Raw genomic sequence first — 24,067 nt, forward strand, 5'->3', positions numbered from 1 at the left:
AACCGAACTCCTCATGTCCGCCTGTAGGCTCTACGACAGCTGGCCCTCGCCTCCCCACGGATCTCATCCCCTCTCTCTGACTCTTCTGTGGCCACACAAGTCTCCTGGCAATTCACGGATGCACTAGGTCTGGTTTGCTTGCCTTTGCACTTGTCTTTTTCTTTGAAATCCTTTTGCCCCAGACATATACATGTCTATCGCTCTCTACACTCTCTTGTTTTCTCTTCATAGAATGTAGTCACCATTTAACATAGAATATATCTATTTTGTTTATTTGCTTGTTGATTCTCTTCCCCCACTACAACACAAGCACCATAAAAAGAGATTTTTACATTTAATTCACTCACACACCCCCGACATAAATAAAAGTACCTAGTACATAAGTACTCAATAGAGTTTGAATGAATGAATGAATGAATTCTTATTTAAAACCACGCACAGGGTCATAAAACAGAGGAATTTATAAACACAAGTTTGATTAGGAATATCTGAGTTTTCTGAAGCTTGAGCACACGACTAGAAAAATTAGTAGCATGGGTAATTAAGAAAACATATTTTTGTTTTGCATTTTTGCCAGTGATACAAAACAATGCTGAATTTTTACAAAACGAAATTCAAACTATACATTAATCGCTAATTTATTGAATATAAAATATGAAATAGCATTTTTTCCTCAAGCAAGCTCAAGTCATGCATAATTAGCTGGATTATAAACAGGAAAGGGCTGAAATGTCAAGGGAGTAAAAATTGTCTTTCTGTGACTCTCAAGAGAATAAGGAATACAGTAGTTGGCGAATATATTTTTTTCAAGCGTAATGAGAAAACGTTCAAGAATCTCCCTAACGCTGGGACTATATGACGGCAAAGTAATTTACTGACTGTAATGAGGAATAATGGGAAATATATTTGAATTTTTGTGAGAGTTAATAGAAGCGGAGCCTTGAACACACCTGAGATTAATTTTTAAAAATATAGATGTTCTTGTGAAACCCAAGCCTACTTTTCTACTTTTCCCCCTACTTTTCTAGCGATATTCTAAAGGAAAGAAAGAAAAAAATAAGAATATTGTATAATTACATTTTTAAGAACTGAGACCCAAACTGTAAGTCAAAAGGGCATAGAAAACCTCTCTAACATGTGCATCTAAGTGGCAGACTCTATGGCCTGGAAACAGAAGCCACAAAGTGCCTTTTTGGCAATATGCCCTTCCATGAATATTGCATTTCGAGACAATAGGCAGAAATGCAGACACTATATCCTGTCACTGATTCACTGCACAGGAAGGTCAGAACTACTGAAGTATTTAAATGATCTAACCAATACCGGGTACTCTCTGTCATTCTTGACAAATGGTCTGAAGAAGCCAAGTAAAAATTACATTTCTGGTTTTACCACTAAGCTATTGCACAAAATTGAATTAGTATCTCAATTCTTCCAGAAATTGTGGCAAAAAGATATAAGTATGCTTTAGAAATGCTTATGCATTACGATATGGGGAGGACAAAGAAAATATTTACCTTACTGAATCTCATTCTGCATTCCGTCAGGAAGCACTGCCCAGTTTTCATTTTATTTTGTCTATGAAAAAACAGAATTACAATCAATTAAACACTTTTCAATAGTTACTAATACTTTCCAAGTGCATGTGTCTAGTACAAAAGAAGTTCATGATACACCAGGATACAGTGTCATCTAATGGAACACTGAGCTGAGAGTCAGGAGCCCTCTGTAATCATTATAAATTGGCCACTAAGTAGCTTTGTGACTTTGGGCAAGGCACAAAAACTCTCAGTATTTTTTATCTATTGCTGCTTAACAAATTATCTCAAACTTAGTGGCTTCAAACAGCAAACATGTATTATCCCCTAGTTTCTGCAGGTCAGAGATTTGGGAATGACTAAACTAGTCCTGCACAGAGATTCTCATGAGGTCAAAAACAAGCATCAGCTAGAGCTGCAGTCATCTGAAGGCTCGATTGAGACTAAAGGGTCTGCTTCTGAGCTTATTCGCAAGGCTGCTGGCAGGAGGCTTTGCTTCTTCACCATGTGGGCTTCTCCACAGATTTGTTCATGATATGGCAGCTGGCTTTCTCCAGGATGAGAGAGCAACTGGACAGGAGTTGCAATATTCTTTATAGCCTAATCTCAAAGCAACATACAATCACTTCTGCTGTATTCTATTACTCATGTAAACTAACGCTGGTACACTGAGGGAGAGGACGACCACACAAGGGTGTGAATACCGAATGGTGAGGATCACATTGGAGGCTGGCTACCGCACTCTCTGACCTCAGTTTCCTCATCTCTAGAGTGAGGTCTTTTAACTAGATGATCTTAAAGACTGGTGATCTCTTCTCTCCCCAATCCGGACCTTGATTCTCACTCTTGTGCAGAAATTCCTATTCCTTTTAGCTTTAAGCCATATGGCATCACCGACCTCCACCTCTCCATCTTGCTGTCACTTCTATACTTCCTGGTCGCTGTTAACATCATTACTGTGAATTAGCGCCTGGCTTACAGCTGTCCTTCGCACTCCAAGTGCTGCCATCATCTTAAGACTTCCATGTCCTCATGGATGACTCACTCTTCATCACAGCCTTTCGGTTCCTTAACCTCCTCATCTCCCGTGCCCTTCCCATCCCCTCCACTTCGGAATCCATTCCACACCAACACCCTGATTCTGTCATCACCAAAACTCTTCAACTTTATAAGCAATAGATTCAATCACCTCTCTTTGACTGTAACTTTCTATTTTTCTAATTCTCTATTAATTAACTAGTCCTGAGGTGGGTCCCCATGACCTCCAGGGAACATCCACATCTACTTTCATTCCTCCTGTCTTCACTTCATTTACACTTCAAATTCGATTTTAAAGTCTACCATTTGAACTACTTTCTGGAGAGATTCCTCAACCCTTTTGTCTCATAATCCATCTTTCACGACTGCCTGGCAAAGTCTTACTTTTGATTCATTTCAGCTGATAATCTCGTACTTTCTCTATTACCGAAGACCAGGTTACTGAAGGCTGCTGGAGAAAAATCACATAACAGTACAGGTTGGACACGTGGTCCTCACGTTTACACAGGCTTCTGAAGTCATTCGCCAGTTCCATAGCCAATGTTTCCCCGATCATTTCCTCTTTTCAAATCCTCACAGATGCTATTTCAAATATTCTTCACTTTTCTCAAAATTCCAACCCCTGCCGCCAAACACACATATATGCCTCTCTCATCATCCTTATTTGCTCTTTTATTTCCCAAAGAAGACAGATCCATTAGCTGAGGACTCTTTGTGTCTGGACCCGTTCTTTCCTCCTTTCCTCTTGTTATGATGAAAGAGGAATTTAGCCTTCGATCTGAAGTCAGTCTCTCCGCATGTGCGTAAAATGTCATTCTCACTCACCTTCTCGAAATCCCTGATATTTTTTAACCTTGTGTAATCTCACTTCCATCTTCCTGTGTTCCTGCTGTAGTCCTTTTATTTTTCTGCTGACTTCCTCCTTTGTCTAAATTTCTGTGGTCCAATATGGTAGCCACCAGCCAGCTACAGGTGGATACTGAGCACTTGAAATGTAGCTGGTTCTAACTGATAAATCCTCACCACGTTTCAAAGACTTAGTATTAAAAAAAAAAAAAGAATATAAATGATTTTGTTAATCACTTTTTATATTGATTATAGGTTGAAGGTGTGGCTTTCTGGGGATTAGGAGATTAGGTGGGACAGGACAGTTGACCTCCGATTCCCAAATGTTCTATTTTGTGACCTGGCATTATGATGTTATCTAGTCTACTTTATCTGAATGACACAACACATTTTCCTCTGTATTTGTACAAGGTTAAATGTCTCACGCAGTTGAACCTGTTCTAAAAAATGCTACCTTTATTTGTGAAGTAAAAAAGTATTTGCTATTTTAATATGAATTGTGTTTATAAAGTAGGTAATAGTATAATGACTATTTTTTATCTAGTGAAGTTAAATGCAATTATTTTCAGTCCCCTTTATATAATACTGTTTCATCATATGCTTCACTATATAAAGTATATGATATAAGGTATATAGTATCATACACTATACTATGTATAGTATTTATGTGTGAGATTAATAATTCTGTTAATGCCATTCATTTTTTTAATATAGGGCATTTTGGATTTCAGCTCAGTGAAACCGTTTTTGGACTTCTGACCTCAAGAACCATAATAAATTTTTTATTGTTTTAAGACAGTAAGTTTGTGGTAATTTGTGACAGCAGCAATAGGAAGCTAATACATCAGTTTTCAACTTTGAAGTCTTTTGATAGTCATTACTTATCTGTTAGTTTTTACATGATGTCTACTGCTGAACAGAAATAGTTAATTTTGCTATAGTAAAACCCTTCAGCATTTCTCCTTATGGTTTGCCTTTGAGAGTCTTAAGAAAATCTTCCCAAAGACCCTGTAACTTCTATTTTGGGATGTACTCCTCATTATGAAAAAGGATTATTGGGTAGTAAAATAAGAGGAGAAAATGTAAAGAAGCTACAACTAGATAAAAAAGGGTTATGGCATTAATATTATTTTTAATGATAAATGTAAATGAGGAGTAATAAAGAATTATGATTTTGTGATTAAATAACCTCTAGAGGGAAAAATATTAATCAATGTGCTGTCAAAAACTGACCAGTAAAGGTAAAATACATTAAATAAAATGAGCAAAAACAATGCTGTCGGAGAACAATGAAAATCTGCATATTTTAAAAGTAAAGAAATGAAATTAATACTAATTGTGTATGTGTGTATGAAATTTCTGGCCATTTTCAAAAAATGAAAAAATTATTGTAAATGTACAGAACATTAAATCTAATTTTCCAACAAAAAGTATGAATGTTGAATGAGGATAAAAGAAGAAATGATATAATACAATGAATAGCAAAGAGCTGTTAAAAAACAAGACAAAAGGCCCAAATGGAGTCACTTTGCGAAGCCCCACATCACAAAACTGAGAACCAACTTACAGCTTTGGCTCCCTCAGAATGGAATCTTAAACCAGCCAAGCAGGAATCACCTGATCGATGCTAGTTAGAGTATCTGCATGATAAACCCCTGCCATCCCTTAAAGGAAAGCAACTTTGCAACAACCAACCTGCTTTTTATGGCCTATGATAACTGCCTTATTTCTGCTCCCTTCTGCCTATAGAATATTTCATTTGGTATAGCTCCTGGGAGCGACTTTCATCTCCGAGATTGGATGTTGCCTGATTCATGAACTGTTGAATAAAGTTAATGAGACTGTTTACATAAAATTTAAAAAAAAAAAACCTCCCCATGCTCCAGTCTCCTACATTTCCTTCAATTATTGAAACTATACAGATTTACTTTACACGTGTCTGTTTTTAAAGCATAGTCCGCATTTAAAGATGGCACCAGCGTTCACAGTTCTTCAGGCCAAAATAGTAGCATCATCCTCGATCTTGCTCTTTCCCCCATTCTTTTCCAATTTTTCAGCAAATCCGATCTATTCTACTTTTGAAATGTATCCAGAGTCCAACTGCTTCTCATCACTTCCTCCACCACTCAAGCCACCCTCACTTCCTATGGAATAACGTGAGCCTCCCGTTTGGACTCGCTACTCCCATCTTTCCTTCCCCACGGCCTGTTTTTTCCACAGCAGCAGCCAGAGGGATCTTTTAAAAATGTGAATTGAATATTTCTGCTCAAAATCCTCAGATGGCTTCTAGTTTCACTCAAAACAAAATCTCAAACCCCTATGTCCTTGATCTATGGTATGATTCTCTTGTAGTCGGTCGTAACGAAGACAGTACTACCCTATACTAGCATGTGTTCTGGAAATTCGTGGAGGACTACAGCATTCAGGGAACAGTGCTAGACACCTTGCAATATATAGGATATCCTCATAAAAGAAAAAACTGTCTCTTATCCTATAGGACTTTTAAATTTCTAGTTGGATAGTCTAGTAGTTGAAAAACCTACTTACTATTAATTGAACATTAATATATAATAAAATTTCCATAAATACAATATTCTACAAATAAAGAGAAAGTGATACATTATTTTGTTTGGAACATTAGCAACAGTTGTTCATCACGTTAAAAAAAATCATATTATTCTTGGCAATACCATTTATTATTTATGTCACTAGTATAAAATACCCAAATAGATTTATAGCTGTCACCTTTATGCTGCTTCCACAGGTAGATTTAAATATCTATTTCATTATGTCCTCTTCAGTAATTAAATCTCTGCATTTGTGAGTTAAAAAACACGTAATCTTATCAAATCAGCTCCAAATCCACTCTCCTGTACGGCACTTTGTGGCCTGGGTCTGGGTCTTTGTAACCTTTCTCTTTTGTTGGGTAACTCTCTGGTTCTGCCAACAGGGGGTGCTAGAGAACGTATGAGGCAGGAAAGGGGAGAGGAGACCAACTGCCTCTTCCTGTTGTGTGCTGCTCCTGTCATTTGTTACATCAGCAACAGCACTTGACTCCAGCCTTTAGCTTCTTTTGACACTTCCGAAGTTAGCCTTACGGTGCCCCCTCGCAGGTACCAGTATGGGCAAGGCAGGAGCTCTTTCTCAAGGGTCTAAGCCCTAGCTCTGAGGGGGTCCCTCTTCTAAGCCTCTAGTTTCCAAAACATCAAACTCTTCCCTTTTTCCCTCTGATGGGTTATTATCACTGGGCCTCAATGTCTGATCCATGTAACACATTTCTCATATTAAATTCTCTCTGCTGAAAATACTGGTGTGGTTTCTATTTTCCCAACTGCATTCTAATTAATACAGTAATTGGTGCCAGAGTGGATCCAGGCAACAGACCCTCCAAGATGGGATCTGGGATTGTTTGGTTATACCCCTAACTTTGAAAGCAGTGCTAAGCTCTTTCACGATAAATGGGAATCTAGTTGTCTGCGGTCATTTGGGGCATCATGATTAACTATAGTACAACCTGTAGTTGATTGTAAAGTATAACCTACTGAAACAAGTGGCCTAGACAGGACCAAGTGGCTGTTGCACTTGACTGCTATGTTAACAACAGAGTATAAGAACTGCGGGGTGATTGGCTGCTTCGACTACACTGGAGAGCTTACAGAAAAAAAAATAACATCGAGGTTTTAAACTTTATCTCAAGTCACAGTCAAGGAAGTAGAGAGCATCTGTGGTGGCCCTAAGATAACTTACAATTTTTTAAAGCTGCAGTGTCAAACTCATTGAAGATTATTCCCCAAATCTAATTGTCTGCATTATAAAATGGTAAGTTGCCATGACTCTTATGTTAAAGTGACGGCACTGAGAAGGAATGGACCTGACACTTGGAATGGGGACCTCTGAAGGAACTGGACAAAGATGAGAAGTTTGAGCTCCCAAGTCCCTCTGAGTCTCTCCTGGCAGCACACAAAGCCTGCCCTCCTGTGTCTGAGGAGACTAGACTTGCTTAAAGACCCTCGCTTAGAGAAGCTGACTTGCAAACAGATGCCTATCCCTCCCAAGACCCACCCTGACCACCCATGGATGAAGCAATCTGATTCATAACTATTCAGATCTCAGTGTACTCCAAGGAAATAGATGGAAAGTTTGACCCAGAAGGACACAGCTTATACTCTGAATTTCCAGATTTTCCTAATATACAGAAAGACAAAAACCTGAGCAATATCTTGGAAATGATTTTGAAGAGTGTTGCTCCAGGGAGGAAAGAATACAAAATTGGGTCAGGCTAAACGTACTGATATGAATACACTTACAAGAGATTCTGATTGAATGTGAATTAGCACAGCTGGAAGTGGCTCTCAGAGTCTGCTTGCGTGGTGAACACCATCTTCTCACTAGGTCCTCACATGGTGAAAAAAGGGAAAGGGAGCTCTCTGGAATGTTTTTTATAAGGGCATTCATGAGGGCTCCACCCTTATGACCTAATCACTTCCCAAAGGTCCAGCTTCCAAATGTCATCACACCAGGGATTAGGTTCCAACATATGAATTTTGAGGGGCTGCAAACATTCGGTCAATAGCAAGCAAGATTACGATACTGGTGACAAGGAGAAAGGTATGGGGAAAGGTATGTGGCCGAACCTCTTTGAATGGGCACGGAGAGTGAAGGAATTTTGTCCCATGTGAATGTTCACCAAAGGGACCCTACTGCAGAGGAGTGTCTCAATAATCAAGTGAACTAAATGAAACATTTCTGGGTGTCTTTCAGCCTCTTTACCTAACCATCTTAGTGTTTTCTCAGTGGATTATTTATAAAGTGGCCATGGTGGCCAGAATGGACACTATGTATGGGCTCAATAACCTGCACTTTGCCTTGCCAAAGCTTATTGGGGTACCACTTCTGCTGAGCAACTGGTAAAAGCAAAACCAAGGTTGAGGTTGTGATATAAAATCATGGTGGCAGATTGATTCCATTGGCCCCCTGCCATTGCGAAAGGAGCGACAATTTGTCCTCTTTGATATAGATTCATATTCTGGATATGGATTTGCCTTTCCTATTTGTAGTGCTTGTGTTGACGTGACCATCCTCAGAATTAAACAATGTCTTATTCTCATCATGCTGTGCCATATAACCTTGCTCTAACCAAGGAATTAATTTTACAGCATGCCATAAATCACAGCTATAGGGAAAAAAACAGCACCAAATACAGGATGGTAATTTAGAGCATATACTGACTGCAACCTGGAGCACATTGCCTCAGCACTGCATGATGCTGCCACTTGCACAGTGATTAAGTTTTAAAAATGCCATACCATCATTCTATCAAGCCAGCTGCTTCAAGATGATGGGAAACGTGGCAAGCCCAGGGAATTCCACGTGCATGGACCCACTGCCACATTTTATTTGTTGCAAAGTGAGTTCTTTGATGAGAAGCAATGCTGTATGGTATACAGTGACAGTAAACGGATGTTTTAAGTCCGTAAACAGTGATTCTGGCCAAAGCATTGAGAGATGAAGGACAAATTCGTACCCACAGGAAGAGGCCATTCCAGTGAGAACTTAGAGCTGCCCCTTCCATGATGAAGGCGTGCAATGGAATCAAGCTGCCGTAGGAAGGTGGCTGCTGCCCCTCGGGGATGCTTCCACTTTGGGTGTACAATGTCGGTCTCTGCTGTTGGCCGCATGGATGCTCTGCACTGGCTTTGCCACACTGGTCTTGATGAGTGGCAGTTCATGTCTCTTATTCCATGTTTAATCTCTCATCCCTCCTGAGGTGGCCACGTTGTGAGCCCATTGGGCAACGGTAGGAGTAGATGGGGAGTGAGGCTGACCAACATCTACAAAATGCGTCATCCTACCCACCTGATTAAAATTCTCCTCCACAGAGGTTGCCTTTAGAAGAGCATTGAGATGGAACACACATATCCCTTTCTCTGTTCTTACTTACAGAGGTCTGTCTATATAGCTCTTCCCCAGCTCTCTCCCTCTTATTTTCTTTCCACTTTCCTGACAATAAACCCAAACCACGAACCATATCCAAGAAACTAGGAGAGACCTGTATCTCTGGCCATCTCCACTTTCAGGAAAAATAAATGGCCAGGTGTGTGCTGTTCCAAGTTCTGTCCTCAGGCAGGCTTTCCCTTCTCCACTGTTTTGCAGGGTCATCTTGGGGTCGGGCTGTAGTGCTGTAGCTGTCCTTTACAACGTATACTAGTCGTCCTTGTAAAACCAACTGTAAACCAAACCAAAATCTTTTCTTCATCAGATAACTGGCCAAAGAGAACTTCTCATGAGGCCATAAGTGACAGGAGAAAAAACGATGTTGCATGCGAAGGGCCACGCACATCCTGGGCCATGCCCTCGTGCAACTTACCTGTGTCTTCAGGGTCTTCTTGAGCCCAGTTTCGTATTCGATGACGGAGGGCTCTTGTGCGTTTAATGGCTGACTTTGTGGGTCACACATCACCCAGTTCATGAAGCACCGCTCAGCTCCGGTCTCGTGGTAACTTGGTAGTCCATTGTCAAGCATTTAGTCTACTAAGGCCTCACAGCAAGCAAGAAGCTGCTTTGAAAAAAATAAAAACATAGTTATTTATAGAGTGTGACATGGCTCTGCTCCAAAATCCTGAGTTTGTACTGCAATTCATATACGGGAGTCTGCCAAATGCTCCGTACAGCATCCCTGCCTTCCCTGATACTTCAGGCACCATGAATCTGCTGGGTCATGTGACTCAAGCGGCAGAGCAGCTTATACTGCAGCCTGGACCTTGTATTGTCTTAGGCCCCATGCAAAACTGTCAGCGTATAGAGCCACTTGGTAAATGGGTAAAAGTAGTGTGTAAAAATGAGGTACAGAATGCCTTCAAATTCCAAAGAGGCACACTAGTTATTGTACCTCTTTCTTAGTGGTAGCAGGGGGCCATGTATACCAACTTGTCCTTCCCATAGAAGAGATACCATGACATGTCCCAGACCACTGAACCCTGAGAAGTATCACCAAGGTAGCAAGACCCTAAATTTTTGTGGGATTCATTTCCCACCTCTTGGCACATGCGTATCTCAAGAGTCTGTACAGAATTGTGGTGATTTCCTGCCCAGCAACCAGCAGAATATCATCGATGTATTCGACCAGCATGATATCCCGTGGAATGGAAGAGTGATCAAGCTCTCTGCACACTAGATCACAGCACAGGGGTGAAGAGTTGATATATCTCTAAGCTAGGACACTGAAGGCGTAGTGCTGGCCCTGCCTGCGGAAAACACACTGCACTTGATAATCTTTACCACAGGTCAGCAAACTATGGCCCAAAGACAAAACGTGGCCCGCCAACTGTTTTTGTAAATAAAGTTTTCATGGAATACAGCCACGTCCCTTCATTTCATATTGTCTATAGATGCTTTTGCACTATAATGCAAAGTTGTGTAACAGAGATCTATGGCCTACAAATCCTCAAATATTTACCATTCAGCCATTTACAGAAAAGTTGCTGATTCCTGGTCTTTACTAACAGGTAGAGAGGAAAGTACATTTGCCCTGTTAATAGTTGCAGGCCAGGTGTAAGAGGATGTGTTGATTTGCTCCAGCAATGAAAGCACATCTGGAACAGCAGCAGTAACTGGAGTCGGTGCCTCATTTAGTTTACAAAAATTCATTGTGGTTATCCAAGACACAGCTGTCTTCTGCACGGCCAAATAGGCAAGTCGAATGAGGATGTGGTAGGGATCACTACCCCTGGATCTTTTTAGTCCTTAATGGTGGCACTAACCTCTGTAATCCTTCCATCAACATAAGATTGCCTCACTATTTACATAAATAGAGGCCATTCTAGTGGCTTCCACCTGGCCTTTCCTGCCATAATAACACTCACTCCATGAGTCAGAGAATCAATGTGGGGATTCTGTCAGTTGATAAGTATGTCTGCTTCGGTTATGCATTACAGAACTGGGCAAATAATCACAGGGTAGAGCAGGTACCCCCGGGGACCATTATGAAAAGAACTTGAGCCAAAACTCCACTGATCACCTGACTTCGATTCTCTAAGGCCCTGCTCTCACAATTATAGTGACATTTTGGGTCTCTAAGAATTCGTGTCGGTTCAGAGTTAGTATCTAGTAATCCCTTAAAAAGTCTGACTTTTTCTCTTTCCTCAGTACGTAGTCACCCTGGTAAATAATCACACGTCCCTTGGAGCAACGCTAGAAAGAAGACTAACAGTATAAATATTTGTCAGTATGGCATGGTCTTTTATCAAGGGGGCCTGACTTCCTCTCTATTCAAGGGACTTCCAATCTGCGAAATGGGTCAAGTCTAGCAAATGAGTGAGTAGCTGAGCTCTGTTTTGGTGATTCGAGTCAGACTTATGCTCACTAGACCTGGAGTAAGAGAGCAAGTAAAACTTTAGTAGGAATTCCCATTTATTTTCATTTTAGGGCCACTATGATTAACTAACCAGCCAATGCCAAAGATCTTTCCAGGTTAGGCTATTCTGATCACTGCTTTGGCTCTGCCGTCCATTATGGTAACTATGTCCACCTTGACTTTCATAATTGAATGCTGCCACCTCAGTTCTGCCATCCTAGGATCCTGTCATCATCCCAATTAATTTAGGGCTCCAGTTCAATGGTGGCAGTTCGCAACCGCAATTACTTGCCTAGAGAAGAACGGCCACAGCACTCTTTCAGGGATGCTGGGGCTACTCTCATGAATTTATTTCTTCCTCTTTGGGGTACAGGGGTTGGGTGAGCAAGTCTTACATGATAAATCCACTAATGTTCCAATTTTCTTCAAGCTTACAATTTCCTATATACCTTTTACATACACACACACCCTACATTCCATCGGGTTGAGGGGAAAAAGTTTTGCACTGAGTTTGAAAGTTATATTTTGTACTTTTATTTCTCTGGGGTTACTCAGAATCAAATACCACACTTCTCCTTTCCTTCCTAACCGCTAGATGTGGTTTTGTAAGTTCTGGCTAGTGAAGTGTAAGCAGAAGTGTGGACCTTTCAGAAAGGGTCTGTTAAAAGGGATTAACGAATTTCAAAGGGAACCTCTTTTCCCCTGGCTACCTCCTGCTACTGCCCCCCAAAATTCAAAACTGGAGCCCCAGCACCTCTTGGGGACCTGACGTGATGGTGGCAGTGCTGGGGTATGCAGAAAGTTTCGAGTGTAGGTCAATAATGACGTCATACTGCTCCTGACTGCCTACCAGGCAAACATCTTTCATTTGAAAGAGAAACTTCTCTAAGCCACTATTATTTGGGGATTTTTTGTTGTGGTTGTGGTTGTTTGTTTGTTTGTTTTTGTCATATGCAGCTGGACCTACAAGGGCCCTGCTCATTTTCAGGAATTTCTTTCCTTGACTGTAATGTCTTACTCTGTGGGATGAAGGTGGATCTCTACATCCAATTTGTGGCAGTTGGCCTCCTCTCTTGGCTTCCTTCAGTGTAACTCCCACACACAATGGGTCTCTTCAAGAGGAGAACCCGAGACAAAGACTTGACTGTAAGTTTCCTTCAAATCCCAGGAAGTGAGGAAGTAGGGAGAATGAGGACAAAGGAGGAAAAGGCATAACAAGGCTATTGAGGTCACCAGCTGTGGTCAGCAGGTACTTGATCCCACTGGGACCTTCTGAGGAGAATTCAGAACACTTCCTAGAACTGTTTTGCATCAGATATGTAGGACACTGGATTCCATCTTCCAGTGGCGAAAAGTGTCCCCATGGGTTCTACCTTCATCGCGCTTTTGGAAGGAGTAGGCCCTCCCACACAGAATTTTCAATGGCAGAAATTCTAAGGAAGGTAGCATGAGACTGAGGTGAGATGCTGTCACGAGGTGAGTCTGAGCTGCACAGAACTGCCCACTGCAGCCGCAACTGCAATCAGAAGAGGGCCAAGAGGGTGTGACACTGAACACCAGTTATCTGCTACACTCGCCCTCTTGTTTCTGTGACAGCCATAGGGTTGAGTTCGGAAGATGAAGCCATTTGCCTGTGCTAATTCACCACTGTATCGTGATCCAGCCTCCCAATATTAGAAACACGTCTCCCTAAACTTCTTCACGGTATGCTTCCCTATCTCTTTGACCGCTCTTTGTCAATGAATTCCTCTTCCATATCCCAATCCTTAAATCCAGGATGTCCTCAAGTTTGTATCTATTCTACCTTTTTTTTCTTTCGCTATACCATTTCACTGAACTACCTCACTTGATTCCTTTATCTCAATTACCATCTTTAAGAGATGGCTCTCAAATCCTTATTTCGAGCCCTGATCTCTCTCCTGATTTCTCAATCCAAACTTACTGGGTCATAGTAGATATCTTGATGTGCATGTCATCATTTAGTAATAAAACCTAACAATAAAAAAAAAAAAAAAACCTCATCTCATTATTTTTCTTCCTCTCCATATTCTCTCTGTCAATTACTGGAATCTCCAGCTACCCTCATCCAACTAGAAACTGCAGCAACATCTTTGACTTCTTCTCCCTCACTCCTTATATTTAATCACAAACTTTGCTTGCCCTCATCTCATTTTTCAAATCTACCATCTCTTTTCTAGTCCCACAATTACTGACCCTTAATAATGTCTTGTAAGAATTTTTTTTAAATGCACCCTAAATGATTTCTTGTCTCTAGCTTCTCCCTTTGCCAAACCAGCTTCAGGCATCTCCGTTACATCAGCATACAGTTTAGTCAAGAGGTTTTACAAGGTCTGTTACGACAGCTCCTTCTTGCTCCAAAACTCCTAATTTCCTGCTCCACGGAGGCCACCTTTTTCAACACTTCGAGTGGACTATTTTTTTTTTTTACTCCCTTTCTTTAAATAACATGCAAATTTCTTCTTATTTGTTTTTCCTCACCACAGAGTATTTAGTTATCTTTCTCTCTCACACATACCCCATCCCTACCCCCACCACTCACTCATTTTTTTTTCATTTTCCTCATATAGCAACACCATAATTTTAGTTAGATCAGTGTTCACATTATTAAGGTTGTGTCTGCACTATTTACAGTTGAGCCGTGTATACTATGCTTGTGTCTGCACGATGTTTTGTTTTTCTTGGTGTTAATAAACATCTAGATTCTCTCCCCCTGCCCCCATTTAGTTTTCTTTGTATTTAATCACTAATTCAACATCAAACTCTCCTCCTGTATTATAAATCTGCCCAAACGCATGGATATTCCACTGATCAGTTTCATCTTCTTGAGGAACTTTCTTCTGACCTGCTCCGATCTGGGCTGGTTGGCTGCTCTCACGGCCTGATGCACATCTGTCATCCTAGGATTCTGCTTCACCATCTTCCTAGGAATCTTCGTCACCTCCCTCGTATGGTGGGCTCTGTTGCCTAATGCCTGCATCTGTTTGTCGTTTGGCCTACTCCCCGAGTCTTGATGGAGCACCATCTTCTGATAGCTTCCTGAGAAAGTGTGCAAGGTAGAAAAAAATTTTCAGTAACTTGAGCATCTGAAATGAGTTATTTTTAAAACTCTCACGCTTAATTGACAGTTTCTTACTATAGAATTCTGGACTGAAATTATTTTACCTCAGAATTTTGAAGGCACTGCCCTAATGCCTTCTCACTTCCCGTTTCGTTGTGGAAAAGTGCAATGTCCCTGTAATTCTTGATTATTTGTATGAGCTTGTTTTTTTTCTCTTTTTCTTCTCTTATTACAAGTTTCATGGGACTTTTCCTTGAGCCTACTGTTCTGAAATTTCATAACGGCCACTAGAATGAATTTGTTTCATTTATTGTTCTGGTAGTTAATGAACTGTCTCAATTTGGATACTCATATCTTTACGATCTATAAAATTATGTTGAATAATTAGTTCAATGATTTTCTCTATTTTCTTAAATTATTCAAATGTGAGATCTGCTAGAAAAGCCCTCTAATTTTTAAAAGAGCTCCTCACCCCATTTTTTTTTTTTATCCCTATATCATTTTTACTCTAGTTTTGGGGAATTTTTTTCAAGTTTATTTTCTATCTTTTATATGCTGTTTTTAACTTCTTTTATCATGTTATTGATTTTTAAATGCTCTCTAAATGCTGCTTTAAAAATAATATCACACCCTCCTTGTTTCACAGATGCACTATGTTCTTTTATCTTTCTGGGAATATTAATGATACTGTTTTTATGTTTTGGGTTTTTTTCCTTCCCCATCCCTCTGTTCAATGCAAGAAACTCCGTTTCTTCCAAGTTTCTTTTTTCTTTTTTTCCCCTTCTAGTCTCTATCATAAACATTACAGGCTTTCCTCAAATTGTTGATGACCCAAGGCTGTCTGATCCTATTTAAGAGAGGTTCATGAAAAAAAAAAAAAAACTGATTAAAGCTCTGAACATGTGGATAAAGCTTATCAACTGAGGGCTGCACTGTAGCGTTGCCAGGGTTCCCGCTGCAGATTAGGTATTTTCTTTTGAACTATCAGCTTCTCCAGACAGGACACCCTTAGTATCTTCTACATGGAAAGATCAGCCTGATGCCTGTATTTTGAGCCAAGAGAAAAATGAGGGTTGGGGTCCTGTATCTCAACATATGCAAAGTTTATTCTCACTTTATCCTCTTCTTTCTTTCTCCCAGTATGGAACCACTGTCCTTTCTAGGAATGTCTCTAATCTCATATCAGGGTGGGAAAGGGGCAGTCAGCCAACAACCTTGTGGAGTGGAGAAAGATCTATCCAATTCTAAGCAAACTTTCACTCTATCCTAATTTTGGTCCCACTTTTATTTCCACTTCCAGAGGTAACAAATGCCACCAATTCCTGAGCCATTGAGAGGTTGTGTGAATGTAATAACAAAGCATTTTAGTTCTTGGTTTTCTTAATTGCTGCCTTAGGATTCAGCTTTTTTAGGTCACCCACATCGGTTACCCCTTTTACAGCAGCTTTCCAATTTTCAAAATTTTATTGCTGCTATCCCCAATCTTATTTGTTGATACCTTCGAAAATCCCCTTACTGTAATTTTATGGGATTTGAGAAGGGAATGTTGCTAAATTCAATTCATATATTTAACCGGAAGCCTGACGAACTTTGAAAGTAGGTATCATCTAACTTTATTTCCTCTTTCTGTCTCTTTTTCAGCTCTATCTCAACTGAGTTTCAGTTTTATGGATTCTTCTGTGTCCTCACTGATTAAACTTCATTCAGAACAAAAATTTAACAAATTCATTCGCCATGGGGTATAATGAATGATAGAGTTCAATGTGTTATCTCTCCCAAGAGTATTTTAGTTTTAGTAGGGATTAAATTTCTTATTTGGCTGAAGCCAATGAAATGAAAAAAAAAAAAAAAAGTTCTAATTGAGTTTGAGGCAACCACATCTAAGGGTTTTGAAGGCCAAGGGAAGCCTCTGTTTGTTTTCTCAAATGACACTTTGTTGAGGTAGGGGGCCAACTGTGGCCATACAGAGGACTTGTGATAATCTTGGTGTCACTACAGGAATTCTGGGATAAGAATAGGAGGTAAGAAGATCTGCTCAACTACAATTCTAGTCTGACTTGTATGTCTTAGAACCTAGATATCAGGTAGATGAATCATCATCTTAAATATTGATATCGATCTAGAGTAAAATATATTTTATTATGTTTATACTAAGTATACAAAGACAGGCATCATCAAATGCAATTAGTGGTTGCAAGGCACTATGAAAAGGAAAAATACCACATAATCATAGAACAATTAGGTAAGGAAAATAATTATGGTTAATAATATAACTAACCATCTTAAACTGTGTGAATGATAACAATAAACATTATGGACTCTTGGTTGAAGTAAACACAATTAGCCAAAATCTGGTAAGGAGCATATTTCAATACTAATACTAATGATGATAAAAATTCCTATACATTACTCTGGACTGGGTGCTGTTAAAGTGTTTTACATATATTAATAAATATTCACACAACCTCGTGCTTTTCTCCCCAGTCTTAGAGATGAGGAAGCTAAAGCGCAAAGGTGAATTAACTTGCCACAGCGAGTGGCAGAGCTAGGACTTCAGGACCGTTTGTTAACCGCTCTGTACAACTTTCCCGCCTTTTCTCAGTTCAGCTGCAAGTACGTATTTTCATTACTGGTTCTGCAAAACTTGCTCCACCCTCATTTTATCAAGGGCTTAATGGTCTTTTTGATAAAATACCAATACTGGCAAAAACAAACATGAAGAGCTGCAGAATATGAACATTTTCATAATTTGTATCAACCCACTCTGAAACGCACCAGCCTGAATTGCGCTTCTTCAAGGCTTCACCAGCATACACTGTTGCATAGTATTTTAAGGAGCCGCCATCCAAGTGCTTACATTGTAGCTCCACTTATCTGTCCTGTGCATTTAGTAGAATTCTTTTGGATTCTTTCCTTCACTGTTTTCCAGTATTATGTGACAAACTGAATAGAAAATGCTAAACTGAGTTCACTGCATTTACCTATAAAACACGTAACAAATTATTAACTGAACCATCTCACCACATTTCTTTTTGGGGCTTCCCTATTTTAATGTTGAGGAAATAATAATAAAATAATATTAATAATAATAATGATAATAATAAATTTTACAGTTTCTAAACCATTTCGCCAGCATTAGCTGGTTTGTCTTAATTCTTAGCATTTAAATCCACGCTCCACTTTGCCTTAGGAACACAGTGCTTTTTCTTACCGAAATCTGCCCTGCAAGAACGCACCTCGGGATATCATATACTTATATGGCTATGTTCCCCTACGAAATCGGCATGTCACTTCCACTGGAAACAAAGCTGTTGCGAGGTTGGCTGAATTCTTAAAAGTTAAGAAAGACCATGACCGACGCGCCCTGAAGCCGGGAGAGGGCGACGGCTGCCCTCGGCCCCACGCCGGCCCCGCGGCCGCGGCCCCGCGGCCGCGGCCTCTGCGCGCCTCTCCCGCCCGCGCGGCGTCAGGCCGCTGCGCCGCAGAGCAGGCCCGGCCCGCGCGTCCCGGGTCGCGGCGGCGCCCCCTGCAGGCCGCGGCGGGCGCGGCAGGCGGAAGGAACCCGAGCCGGGCTGCCACCGTGTCCCCGCCGCCGCCGCCGCCGCCGGAGCGTCGCGGGGCCCGAGTCCGCGCGCAGCACCCTCCGCACGGCCCGCCACGTCGCAGCGCCCGCCGGAGCCGCCGCGCCGCGCCGCCCGCGCGCACCTGGAGCGGCCGGGCCGGGCCTGCCTCGGCGCTCTGCTCGTCCTCGGCGCCCCGCACCGGCCTCCACTCTGGAGCGGCCCCGGCAGCCGCAGCAGGGGCGGCGGCGGCGGATCGAGGAGCTGTCTAGGTCGTCCCGGGAGAGGCTGCTGCAGTCCCGGGACAGGATGTTCTCCAAGTTCACCTCCATCCTGCAGCACGCCGTGGAGGCGGTAAGGCCGCGGGCTGCGGGCGCACGACAGGCCGGGGATGGCGGCGGCCTACGCGCCCGGCCGGCCGCACGGAAGGCGGCGGCCTCCGCCCGGTCCGCGGCGGCCGCGGCTCCCCGGAGGGGCGCGACCCGGGCCCGGCGCTGCGGGGTCATCGGGGCGCCGGGGCCCCGGGCCCGGCTCCGAGCTGGTCGCTTCTCCCTCCTCCCCCGGGCCGCGGGGTCCTGCTCCCTCCCCCAGGAGGTGGGGCGGGGGCGCCCCGGGAGGACCGTACCCCCCCTGCCCCGGCCACGGTCGGTGGTCGCCTTATTCCCCTAACGGGGACAGGGGAGTGGGGGCGCACCTGGCGGAGCCACTGGAGCGCCCCCGAACTGCATGACCGTTAACCTTCTTCTGCAAAAAGTGGATAGCCTTGAGCATGACAAAAGAAACGGCCAAACGCTGCCCGGCTTGGGTTTGTTTGTTTGTTTGTTTGTTTGTTTGGGGGGGATGGGCAGGACGGTGTGCTCCTACCGTGGGGCGGCTCTGGCGAGGACGCAGCCCACCCGGCCCGGTTCCGCTAGCTTCTGCTTCCGCAGGCCTTGCGGAACGCAGCTGGACCTTATTGATCGATGTGAAATAGGACTTCGGGGGGGGCTCCCCGAGCAGGGCGTAGGCGGCCCCGAGCCCCCACGGAGCGCCCAGCCATCTGTTTCCTCCCCTGCCTCGTCTTCCTGGACGCTCTCCGTTTATGCTGCAGTTGTACTCTCCTTTGATGATTTTAGACCCCAGAGTGGACACACATTATTCAAATACCCTGACAGACGATAACACCCGAGAGGGAGCTAAAAATGTCTTGCTGCTGTTTTAATAATAAGAGGTTTAGTTGCTTTACTTCGGGAGAATTGCTCAAATTGAAAAGTGCATCTTGTGAAGAAACTATTACTTTACTAATTTTTAAAATTCCCTTCTCTTTTCTGTGTTCAGATTGTGTGATGTAGCACGTTAAAATCCATACAACTTTTTAAAAAATTTACTACAGTAGGACAATGTATATGGGTAGGTAACAAAAATAAAATGGATTTTTAAAATTCAGTAATAAACTTGAGTACAGTTATTTTAAGTGATAGGTAGGAAATGTTTCAAAAGCATTTCAGCTTTCCTACAGGTTCTTGAGAAAACGTGTGTCAAATCAAGAATGACACGTGTTCATAAATGAAGAGCAGTATCACACTTGAGGCAAATGAGTTTTAGATTCTGAGACTTTAATTTCCCTTTCTTGGTGATATATAGTCAATCCACAGTATCTTTAGGTTAAAAGAATTTAAAATTTATTTTTAAAAAAACAGTGGCATTTACATGCATCAAACACCAAGAATCATTTAATTTTAAACATTGAATACAGTTTCATGTCGAGGTAACTGGGAATAAAAATTTACTACATAATTATATCCTTTACCTGTCAGGCTGATATGTACAGAAATAATTACTTAGAAAAAGATGGCTTTTATGGTCTCCCAGTAAAGATTCATTTTTGTCCCTGAGGCCTGTGTTATCTTTCCTCATTATCTTTTTATAATGTATATGCCAGCATCTCCCAAATTATCCATCTAAATTAATTGTCTGACTCTGGTTCTATAATACCCAGGTTCTCTGCTTTACTGAGGTTAATGAGAAAGTGTGGATTATAATCACCTGGTCCTCAGAACTAATGCATAGCATTTATAAAAGTATTGTTTTTATTTGTTTAGAGTTTATGTTTTCAGGTGTGATACTTCCCAGTTTATCTTGATAGGAGAGTAAATTTCATGAAAAAATTTTGGCGTACTTATTTTTTTCTTTTAACGAATCTCTTGGGAATTAACTGGTACATGATGATAAATAAGCCATCTATACTGTAATTGAGGAATATTTTTTCCTAGCCCAAGATTGGTTTCCATTTATTCACTTCTATTTATTTGTTCCACATTTTTTTCTATAAACTAATCTTACCATTCCTCAGTTCATTTCATTAGCTTTTCTCTGTACTCTTTTTAATTTGTATGCTCAATTAGCATTTTCCTATACGCTATTATAATTAACATAATTATCAGTATTGTTCTGAGACAGGAGATAATCCTGTATGCAAATACTGACAGGACTTTTTTTCAGTTGTGTCATTGTATGAGACTGTAATGTTTTCCCAACTGTTTTGGTATTATTACTTTTAGGGTTTCCTTTTTTCAATTGAATCAGCCTTTAAGTGGTTTTTTAGAGCTGACCAGATAGTCATTTAAATGAAGTTTAAGAGTAGAGTTTTCTTTATTGTTTAATTAATGGTTTCTCCTCACTTCCTGTTAACTACTTACAAGAAAAAAAAATGATGTTTTCAAAGATTAGTATTTGAAAGTGTGTTATTAAGCTGATAGACTGCATTTTGAGTTTAGGAGAGAAATTCACACCTTGATGAAAAACAACTGTAATGTAATTCTTGCCTCCCTTTTCAGAAATTACAGTCTTTCCTCAGTGTAGAAATGATTAGCCAGTAAGAGTTATGAAATGAATCTGTTCTGTTAGTTGCCACATGTCACAGATCTGAAATCAGGCTTCTCTTATTGTTATTTCTGAGGTTGGACTGGGCCTTTGTAGTACTTCTCCAAAGGGTAAATAAAACGCCTTCCATTTAGTACAATCCAGTATTTGTTGAGAGCCTCGCCTGTGCTAGGTAATCTTCCAGGGACTGATTCCTTTTAAATCCCAGCCAGTTCCACCCTTTGAGGGCAGATTTATTCCAAGAGGATAAAGGACAGTGTCAGGGAAGAAAGTTTTATCCATTTTAACTAACTGATTTAATTGAAGTCGTTTTTCAGGATTCGAGTGTTTTCAAATTTATAGTTAAGAAATAATGATGATTGTTGGGGCAAATGATTCTTTAAAAAACTACTCTGCCTGGGGGAATTAAAACCTCAAAGAAAACATATGCAGTGTTGCAGTGTTTTCTTAAGTTTATTCCTTTCCAACAAGTGATCTCTTACTCAGTCACTCAGTCATTCAGCAAACATTCAAAGAGCCCACCGTGAAAGCCTGGCACAGTGCAAGGGAAATAAAGTGTGCCCGTGTCCTGGCTCACAATGCTTACAGTCTAATTTGGGAGACCAAATAAATACACAAGTTAAAGTATAAACCTGCACAAGAGTATGGCTTAGCCCCTAGAGCCCGGTAGAACAGAGTTCCAGTCCCTATCAGAATTGTGAAAATTCAAATGAGATAATGCACATGAAGTGCTTAGTGCAGTGCCTAGCACATACTAGGTGCTTAGTAATGTTAACCATTATTATTGATTATTTAGCCAGTGAACTAAACAGGAGGAAGGGAGCAAGCACTGAGAATAGGGGTAGTTGGAGGAAGTGAGACCAGAGCTGGATTTTGGGGAGGCGGAGAAGGTAGGAACGGCATTTGGGAGAGCTGTGGAGAGGAAAAGGCGTTTTAAAAGACCTAGGGGTGGAATGATACACATGGACAGTAAGCAGATATGGCTTTAAGAACACTAGTTCTCATCTGAACTATCATTGTGAATCCTTTAGGGTGGTAGGCATTTCAGAGAAAGATAGTCTGGGTTTCCAATTACAAGCGGTGTTTCCTTGGGCAGGTCTGGCTTTGGGCCATAATAGGAGTTTGTTTGGGTAAAATAGCCCTTTGTGAGAATTTAAGACCTTACAGTAAGTGTAAACTTTGTAGCAACTGTGTCTAGCACATAACTATTTCTTAAATGATAGCAATAGCTACGTCATTCCTTTTTTCACTCAGTAAGTGTTATTGAAAGGTTACTATTATGCCATCACTGAGTTGGAAACTGAGGATTTAGCGATGAAAAAGATGACACATTCTCAGCCCTTCTAGAGTTTATGACCTAGTGGAGAAGTTGGATAATTCAACAATTATAAATATGAGTTAAAAGCTAGGAGAGAGCAGGTGGACTGGCAGAGGGTGCCACATGCATGTGTGGAAAAGACTGTGCCCTAGGTAGAGAACAGGGCAAGGCTTCCCAATAAAGCAGTGTGCAAGTGAGGCATTCATGTCAATTTGTGGTTGAGATAGTGACTATGAGTTTTCAGAAATTTATCTCTATATCGTAAAAAGATGATTCACACATCTCTTCCCCACTTTTTTTAACCCAGAGCATAAATGTTTTTATGCAACACTAAACAGGTAGTTTGCATGTTAGAATTAGTATGAAAGAGGCAAGTTGACCAGGAAGTTTTACATAAATAAGGAAATTTATTCATGTTTGAACAAGATTGTTACTAAACCAAGTTATTAGCTATTTAGAACTGCTTCACTGTCTCTTTAAATAGGTTTTTTTTTTCTTTAAATCATACACCTGGAAGAGAGATGTTCATAATGAAATATTAGCATCTTGCTTTGGATTCAACTTAACAGCAAAGGTCCTGACACAAATCCTATGAGACCTCTGATTCAGTGACTTACCTTGGAAATAAAGTCCCATGGGTAAAATAATTTGGAACAAGGATGCTATAATTCTGTATATACCCAGGAGGTTCTTGAAAAAATATGACAAATCACACTTATATTTAAGTAACTAGGTACATTTCTTGATACACCAGATTTCATTTGTGTTTGTCTTGGTTATTAATACATTTACCTATATATAGATGGTGTATAAAAAACCAGGCCTAAAAAATGAGAAATTTTATATGTTTTGAAGAAGATTCTAAAATCAAATAGTTGATTAAAACAGATTTTTTATCTGAAAATTTCAGGAAGATTATTTTCCCAAGTTAACACTTTCATTCTTGTTTTTCTTTATAAATTTTGCCCTCAATTTTTCACAATTTCTCTCCCCATGTTCTTCTCAAAGTATAGTAATCCCAAAGTTTTTAACTCCTTTGTTAAAGATCTTAGAGTCTTTTAAAGTTTTTCATAACACTCTATTTGAAAGTAAGATGAGTACATATATTCTGTTAATCCAGTATTACTCAGTAATAGATGCAAGTAGGCAAGCATAGAGGAGCTAGCATTAAGATGATCATTGCTGACAAATTTTCAGGTCTGTTTTTTTTTTCCTAAGTACATTTCATCTTCTGGATTGAAATACGTAAGGTGTCTATGACCAGTGTTGATAATTTGCCCAATAGTGTAGAAATTGTTTTGATAGTGTTTCGAACTTTGAGTTCTCTGCCGGGAACACCAAGAAATCAAAAATGGAACAAGTAGTAGGACAGGAGTAACATGACCTCTTAGGTCATCTGTTTAGACGAAGTATATGAAATTGGAAGATTACTCTGCCATGTTTAGGTTCCCAGAATAGAAACCTATTTGTTCT

General features: G+C 40.9%; 2 protein-coding genes across 2 annotated transcripts in view; one reads left to right on the forward strand and one right to left on the reverse strand.

Moving 5' to 3' along the window:
• Positions 1 to 19,677, reverse strand: part of ABLIM1 (actin binding LIM protein 1) — a 288,773-nt gene extending 269,096 nt beyond the window's left edge. The window contains exons 1-4 of the mRNA XM_016146396.2: positions 19,279 to 19,677; positions 14,639 to 14,832; positions 9,790 to 9,978; positions 1,518 to 1,578 (exon numbers count right to left, since the gene is read on the reverse strand). The gene's annotated coding sequence lies outside the window, so the exon portion shown is untranslated. The remainder of the gene's footprint in view (positions 1 to 1,517; positions 1,579 to 9,789; positions 9,979 to 14,638; positions 14,833 to 19,278) is intronic.
• The window catches only part of FAM160B1 (family with sequence similarity 160 member B1), a 30,916-nt gene continuing 25,406 nt past the window's right edge, over positions 18,558 to 24,067 (forward strand). The window contains exon 1 of the mRNA XM_016146405.2: positions 18,558 to 18,768. Within this exon, the coding sequence (XP_016001891.1) occupies positions 18,724 to 18,768 (45 nt within the window). The 5' untranslated portion in view covers positions 18,558 to 18,723. The remainder of the gene's footprint in view (positions 18,769 to 24,067) is intronic.

Source organism: Rousettus aegyptiacus, unplaced genomic scaffold, assembly GCF_014176215.1.
Source record: "Rousettus aegyptiacus isolate mRouAeg1 unplaced genomic scaffold, mRouAeg1.p scaffold_m13_p_6, whole genome shotgun sequence".
Classification (NCBI taxonomy): Eukaryota; Metazoa; Chordata; class Mammalia; order Chiroptera; family Pteropodidae; genus Rousettus; species Rousettus aegyptiacus.